This window comes from Mauremys reevesii, linkage group 13 (assembly GCF_016161935.1).
Source record: "Mauremys reevesii isolate NIE-2019 linkage group 13, ASM1616193v1, whole genome shotgun sequence".
NCBI lineage: Eukaryota > Metazoa > Chordata > Testudines > Geoemydidae > Mauremys > Mauremys reevesii.
This window is the reverse complement of record NC_052635.1, coordinates 8437358-8445773: the sequence shown is the minus strand read 5'-3', so window position 1 is coordinate 8445773 and position 8416 is coordinate 8437358. Positions and strand designations below refer to the sequence as shown.

Sequence of the window (8416 nt, the reverse complement as noted above, 5' to 3'; positions counted from 1 at the left end):
GTATCCAATGAGGCAAAGAAACAGAGCACGTTATAATGTATTAATTTAAAAATGCTCAAAGCTCCCAGGCAGTGCAAGTAATGAAGTTCTTGTAAAAGAGAAATTGAGTAAGAAATATTCAAAGAAATAACAACAAATAAAAAATAGTCACTGGAAAATCATGAGTTGGACATAAACAATCATAGACATAGAAGAGGCATGATAAATTGGCACTGATTTTTATCTATCTATCTATCTATCTATCTATCTATCTATCTATCTATCTATCTACATAATCTTATTTTATCTATTGTATATGTAGTACAGAAAACCATGCACATACAAGGTTTAATAAATATTAATTAATGATAAAAACAGCAGCCAGCTTTGGCGATCTCGACACATTTGGATACTTGTGTGGATGAGAGATGAATGGCTCCATACAAAGCTACACGTTGAAGTGAATGGCTATTTCCCAATTGTTATGATTAAAAGGTTAGCTCAACCTCTTCTCCCCACTCTGATCTCTTACTTCAAACTCTCTGGTCTAAGCTTTGTGCCTATCTGTGTCTTAGGGTGGAATCTTGTGATTCTCCATCTCTCAAACTGGGTCCCAACCGTGATTTCTTCAACTGTGTTTGGTACCTGCATTCTTCCCACAGGAGCTGTGACAAGTAGTAAGTTGAGTGACTAGACGTCTTCAACATGCAAAGTGTAATTTATTTACCACAATAGGAAGAAAGCACAAGAAAAGAGAAAACATGAGCACTTCCAGATGGATCACTGAAGTAGTTTTGTGGAATCAAAATTTAGCCTTATTATTCAGACCTAGTTTAGGAACCATTTTAAAACCTTTCCACCATAGGAAGGAAATTTAAATAAATAACAATAATACATACAGTTATATAAGGCTCTAGGTGCCCTAACACATCATATGTGACACAAAAAAATCCCATCAGCATTAAAATCATCACTTAGACACCGGCAGAAACTTTTTTTCAATTCTTTATCAATGGAGATAGCAAAACTTGAAGTCACTCAGAAAACCCCATCAAGGTGATTCTGACATTGACACCTTGAATAGGTGACCAAATAAATGGATACCACCATTTAGTCAGACATACTCCACCCTCCCAAGCCCCTCCCTCCCCCCAAAAAAGCCACATGAAACAAAGAAAAAACTCAACGAATGAATCAACAAAATTAAAAAAATGGAAACGAAACAAGCAAACACACATGCCAAAACTCTCATATCCCAGGGTAAGGGTGACAGTAGCCCTATAAATCCCTATGACAAATAGGTAGGTGTATATGTAGATAGATTCTGATCTTATGTACACCGGTGTAATCTTATTCTAACTCATTTGACTTCAGTGAAGCTAGTCCAGATTTCATGATTTCATCAACAGATTGCACCCTATGCTCTCCAAGAAACAATTTTGTCATCAGTTGATTATATCTACAAAGAAACTCAGAATGAAAATAAAGTCAAGTTGCAGTGATGGACATTTTAATTCTTGGTGAATAACCTCCACACAACCAGTTTCTTCAATGCAGCTTTGATTTCCTTGTTCCTCATGCTGTAGATGATGGGATTCATCACTGGAGGAACCAGGGAGTAGAGAACACCCACCACAAGGTCCAGACCTGATGCTGAGCTGGAGGTAGGTCTCAAGTAGGCAAAGATGCAAGTGAAAACCATCAAAGAGACCACAGTGAGGTGAGGCAGGCAGGTGGAGAAGGCTTTATGCCGGCCCTGCTCAGAGGGGATTCTCAGCACTGTTTTGAAGATCTGAACATAAGACACAATTATAAAAACAAAGCAGTTTAACGCTAAAAACACACCTAAGGCAATACCCCCAATTTCACTGAGGTACAAATCAGAACAGGTGAGCTTGAGTAGTTGGGGGATTTCACAGAAGAACTGGTTGATGTCATCAGACTGACAGAAGGGTAACCTGAAGGTGTTTCCAGTGTGCAGGGCAGAGTAGACAATACCAGTAATCCAGGCACTGGCTGCCATCTGGACACAAGCTCTCCTGTTCATCACTGTCTCATAGTGCAGTGGTTGGCAGATGGCGACATATCGGTCGTATGCCATGATGGTGAGTAAGGCAAGATCAGTTGCAGCGAAGAGGAGAAAGAGAAAGACTTGGGCAACACATCCAGGATAAGAAATCACCCTGGTGTTCATGAGGGAGTTGGCCATGGACTTGGGGATGGTAACAGAGATGGAGCCAAAATCTAGGATGGACAGATTCACCAGGAAGAAGTACATGGGGGTTTGAAGATGGGGGTTGAGGGCTACGGCTGTGATGATGAGAAGATTCCCCAGCAGGGCTGCCAGGTAAATCAGCAAGAACACCACAAAGTGCAAAATCTGCAGCTCCCGAACATCAGAGAATCCCAGAAGAAGGAACTCGGTCAGGGTGGTTTGGTTGGACATTTTCTTTCTCAGTTCATTGTGTGATGGCTGTGGAGGGAAGGAGAAAGACAGTGGGGGAATTACAGTAACAGAGGGAGTGGCCCTGATTTCCTAAAGCAATATGAAATGAGTGTCAACAATGCACAGTATTCATCACTGCTATTTGCTAGTAGTGGTGACTTTTCGCATGAATGTAAATTGACGGAGCTCCCTTAAAGTCAATGAAGCTGCAGCAGTTTGCACCATCTGAAGATCCGGCTCATGATGCAATTTAATAAAATACTGTGTGAAGGATGGAGCAAAGAACAATCTCAATGTAACAATTCTAGCCAAGAGGGATCCCCTACTGCTACAAGCAGCAGTCTCTGGACTTGGGCTACACTGCCTGTTATCCTCTTTTCGTGGAAATACGAGATGGACTTGGCATTGTGTATGACAGCTCGCCTGTAACGATTTCACTGCAACGCCACATAGATGGCCGGCTGCCTGAAAATGTATTGATTTATGACACCAGATCCTGACTGCATTTCCATCTCTGTGTACCGATGGGCTAGCAGCATCGCTCTACTACCTCTCTGCTGTGTCATTTGCCTCTGTCACTTTATGGGTCTGGGGGTCAGTGGCCATTAGGAGACTTGGGTTCTGTTCTTGTCTCTGCTGCTGACCTGCTCTGTGACCTTGGGCCAGTCACTTCCCCTCCCTGTGCCTCTGTTTCCCCTCCATCCATTTCTCTGGATTGTCTTCTTGGACTTTGAGTTCTGTGGGGGATGAGCTGCGTCTTATTATATGTATATTCACTGTCCCCGTTTACAGCATTTGTGTTTAGCGGGAAGCACTGTGGGACAGCGGATATGGCACTAGAGCAGAATATCTCAGTTCTAATCCCATTGACATGGTCTATGTCCTTTGGCTGGGGACTTAAGTTCATTGTTCTCTGTCTAAGGCGCTAGTATGTTTAATACCCATGATGTTTCCTGCCAACTTTGCTGTTTACTAAGTTTTACTATTCAACAAATGTCCCTTTGAAACAGAAATAAACACAGTTACAATAGAGTGACTGGGTTCAAATTGTACAATTATTGGACTATATCAGTGTTCCTACCCCCCTTGAAATCTACATGTTCAATCTGGTGAATTCAGACATTTTCAGTTTAAATTATTTCAAAGGAAAACTAGATTTTAAACTGATACATGCTCCAAGGTAGTCTCTGCTATTCTTGAAAAACAACCTATGTACTGGAAAAGTCCAAACATTTTTATTTTTAAATCAGTGATAATGTTTCTGTTTTAAGCAGTTTACCTGAAATTGTCTGGTTCTCAATGAACAAAAAGAAAAAAAGTTTTGGTTTTCAAAATTTCAATGAAAAGTCAACTATTGTTTCCTGGGCGGGGTGGCTTTGGCTGGGGGCTTTAGCTGTCTCTACCTAAGTCTAAAGGTGCCTACATGTATAACGCATATTCTGTGGATATCAACTTTGCTCTCTACACAGTTTTACCATCCTGCAAGTAACAGTATGAAACAGCAATTAAAGATGATTCCAATATAGCGAATGGGTTTGTAATTGTGGTGTTATTGGAGAATATTAATGTTAGCATGCTGGCTTAATTATAGATTTCCAATCTGGGCTAAATTTTCAATCTGTTTCCAATCTGTTTGTTTTCATTCTAAGTTTCCAGTGCATTTAAATTATTCCAAAGGAAAACTGGATTTTCAATTGAAAACATTTTCCTACGAAGTCTTTGCTATCCATAAAAAACAATATATGTATTGGCAAAATCAAAACTTGTATTTTTTCAAAAAAACAATGATTTTTTCCCAGATTTCTGCAGTTTTTAACAGCAATTGTTTGGTTCTCGATACACAAAAGTAAAAAACTGCTTTGGTTTCCACGATTTCTTAGAAAAAATGAGCTCTAGATGTTTATTAAATGATTGTAAAAGACTTACAGTTTCAATGTAATTCATAGTTCTATTATAATATTATCTCCAGTATATTAAAACCCAAATCTATTAACTGAAATAGCAAACTTACAGTGTTGGTCTTTGTGGAATGTGGAATGTTTCCCAGCCTGAGAAGCATTTGATAGTCCACTGTCAGGATTCTCAGTCATTGTTTGTTTCTATATCGCTCAATAATGCCCCCACCACTGTGTTATCCAGCAGCTGTTTCCCTGCCCCGTCACCATATTCCCTCAGAGGCTGGGTCTCTGCAGTTCCGGACAGTCAGGGACCTATTCCACAGATGACCACTCCTTGCTCCCCTCCTGGGACAGACTTGGTTGAGAGATGAATTACTAAATAGGATGGGGGACTGAAAGCTCTCCCAACTCTAGAGCTGATCCTGGGTTATGTAGAATTCAGATATGATCACAGCCCAGGATGTACCTGCCCTGGGGTTAAATAGCTGAATCTGGTCCCCAGAGATGTAAGTGCAGCTCTAATCTCACCTTGGGATGAAAGCACCCTGATAACCAGCCCTAACCAAACCTAATCCCCAGAGGAGGAAATGGTCCACTCTAAATCTCATATGATGGCAGCATCCCTGGAAGGACTCTTGGCCAGGAACAAGGCAGGGCTGAATGACAAGTGGCATCCCAAGGAGCCTGAAGAATAAAATAGGTATATGAAGCACAGACATGTGACCTACAATATCTCAGAGTCTAGTGGCACCAGAAACCACAGCTGGCCTGGAATAGACTGTTCCTTCATTAACGCCACATAAACAGCTCTTGGAGAGCAGAGATGTTTTTCTCTGCATTTCATCAGCAGCTCTTGGGATGCAGCCACCACAGGGAGCCACAGCTCCGGCTGCCCTGGCTGCTTGATGTTGGTCACTAGGAAGCAGCCAGAGGCAAACACTAAAAGCTCCTAGCTAAGGCCTACACTGTTATTAATTGATACAATTCCATTGAGTTCTGAGTAGTTAGGGCTGTTTACGCCAAGTGGAGATGTGACCCTTTGATTTCCACAGAGCTACTTTGATTTAAACTAGCTGGGGATGAGATGCAGATGAACTATGTAGTTTTCACCAGCGTGGGGAATTAGGCCTCATTAACTCCAGTGGAGCTACTGGAGATTTACACCATCTGATAATCTGGCCCATTCTTCAGTTTCAAATACATATTCTTTGCCTGTGAAACTGAAGAGGAGATAAAAGTTCCTAACCAGTCTGCACATTCTTAACTCTTTGCCCCAGTGGAATTCAATTCAAGAATGGAACATTCAATGGCTAAGGAGCATTTCTTTCCCACTGGGGAGAGAACTTTGGAGGAATTCAGTGTTGCTTTGATTTTCTGAATCTGATTTTCAATTTCTAAAATGGATGAATGGACCCACTTTCTTTGTTTGTTTCTTTCTTTCTTTCTTAACAATTATATGGTTTCTTTCTCCAAACATCACTAAAATAAAAGACTCATTAGGCTGAAGATGCAATGCTATATGACATCTTAAAAATGTTTATTTCACACTGATTGTAGGTATGACAGAGAGACTGAACAATGACGAAGGGTCAGATCCTCATCTGGTGTAAATCAATTGTAGCTCCATTGGTGTTAAGGAGTAAAATCCACATACCACCCCCACACAAACCTTGCGTAAAACTGCCATAATGCAGTTAGAGTCAATGAGACCAGATCTCTGGATGCTGTAAATTGGCATAGTGGTATGGAGCTATTTCAGTTGATGTGAGCTCAGTATCTGTACCATGATGCCTGGTTTTATGTTTGTTCCAGTATATTAGATTCTCATTGCTTAGAACCTCTATCCCATTTTAATTACCATAAAATATTCTGTATCAAAGGGGTAGCCGTGTTAGTCTGTATCTGTAAAAGCAGCAAAGAGTCCTGTGGCATCTTATAGACTAACAGATGTTTTGGATCATAAGAGCCACAGGACTCTTTGCTGATAAAATATTCTAAAATCTTGAGATTATAGTTCATAGAGAGAAATCTGTGAGATGTTCTCCTTGTTGGTAAATTGGCTGCTAAATATATAGACACTCAGTCTGGGGCCCGTAGGTAAAATGACAGTGATGGTGAGAGATGAGAGACCAGAAAAATGTCCAGTTTGAGACACCCAGCGAGAGGAAGGACCTACTCCGGCTGGAGGAGGGCCACCTTAGAGGCACCCCCGGAGAGAGTGGGGAGAAGTGATGCCGTGTTTGTAAAAACTGGGTTCTATCTCCCCAAATTGTCCACCAATGGTGAGAGTAATCCTGGAGCAGCAGCCTTCTCCTCAACCTTATGTAGTTATCTTTGTGACTGGTTCAGGGTCTCTGCACATTCAGGCAGATGTAGGTGCATCAGTCAAACCCAAAGCAGTTTTCCTTCTCAGACCTATTGTCTCAAGCTTTCTGTAGATTCTGGGAGGTGGAGTTAACATAGAGGTCATTTAATGACCTGCGAGAAACAGAAGGTCTGATTATCTAATTGTCTGGTTAGGAACCCCGATATGTAGAATGATGATGCACCGAGGGCACATGAAAACATTAAACAATTTTATTAGAACATTTAGTAAAGATACAAAGACTCCAAATTACATTAAAAGACAACAGTAATGTGAAATTAAGCTGATCTTTTGCATCATCTCTTAAATAGTATCCCACCCTTTCTTGGGGTTCTGGGGGTCAGAGAGAAAAAGGATGTGAAAGGGTGTGAAAGGATCAGTTAAGGGAAGTCTTAGAGGGCTTACTCCTTCACCCTCCCACTTCCCTTGTCCTTGTGTGAACAGAGAACAACAATACCTGAAGTCTGAAGGTGCAAACAATTTGATGTCTATTGGGTTGAACTTCCAGCAAGTTTAAATCCAGGTTCCTTTTTCCTTATTTTGGAATCGCAACTTACTTCCTGTTTGTGCCTAATTTATATTGCAATATTCTCAGCTATACCTTAACCAATCATTTTACTGAAATCTATCTAACCAATCCTAACAGATTGTAACATAATTCTCTAACCAATTATATCCCACTACCCTAATTAGAAATGAGGGTTTCACAACCACAACTATTGAGAAGATTCAGAGGGGTGTTATTCTGGATCTAATGAAGTGGGTATTCACCCAGGAAAGCTTATGCTCCAATATGTCTGTTAGTCTATAAGGTTCCAGAGGATTCTTTGTAGCTCTTGAGAAGTGATTTCTTCCCAGACATGATGCTATGAAACTAACCATAAGATTAGAAGGGACCTCAGGAAGTCATCTAGTTTGGACTCTGAGGATGTGCCCGTACCTTCCCAGCTTATGGCTGCTTCTGCTGCTTAGCCAAAGGCCTTAGCCTAAGAACCAGGCCTAGTACTATCCTCGTGAGTGAAGGCCCATACACAGGAGGACTGTGATTTTGATTCTTTGATTTATACCCCTCTGTCATAAATAGTTAGTTAAGGGTTGAGTTTCCACCTGTAAAAGGTTAACACATAGTACCTGGTGAACACCTGACCTGAGGACCAATCAGGGAAGAGAATTTGAAATTCCTAGGAGGGAACTTTTTCTCTCTGTTCTTGTGTTTGTTGTTCTTAGCCGTTTGGAATTACAAGGGTCCAGATGTTTTAATCAAGTCTTCTGCGAGTTTCCATCCTTCTGACTAATTTCTTCTAGTGAAGATAGTGAGTATTAGAAAGGTACTTTGTGTCCTCATCTAATAATCCTATGTTTGCAATTCTGTGTGTTTGTTATTGATTATTCTTAATTCTGCCTGTATTGTTTGTACTGAGAAGGAGGGAGGATTCTCTCCAGAAATTAGTAAGGTCATACCCTATGAAGGTCCAGCTTGGACTCATGGAGATTGTGTATTTTCTTGTTTTTCTTTTAATAAATTCTTTCTATAAAGATTTGATTAAATCCCTTCTACTGTGGATACAGGGGGAGGGGGCTAAGAAACTCTCTCTCGGTGGTGAGACAAGCTTATCTCCGGGCAGAGAGGGGAGGGAGGAGACAGGGAGGTTTCTCCCTCTGTGAGCTGATCTGTGTTTCCCCAGGGAACGTCTTTGGAAAGAGGAGGGGGAAAACAGGGGTGTCCCG

The 8416-nt window shown here is 41.1% G+C and overlaps 1 protein-coding gene across 1 annotated transcript; it reads right to left on the bottom strand.

Annotated features, from left to right (window-relative positions):
- Positions 1–1489: 1489 nt before the first annotated feature.
- LOC120381112 (olfactory receptor 14C36-like) lies at positions 1490–2446 on the bottom strand. The gene has a single exon (XM_039499207.1). It carries the CDS (start codon positions 2423–2425, stop codon positions 1490–1492), a length of 936 nt encoding a protein of 311 aa, XP_039355141.1. The 5' UTR covers positions 2426–2446.
- Positions 2447–8416: the final 5970 nt, after the last annotated feature.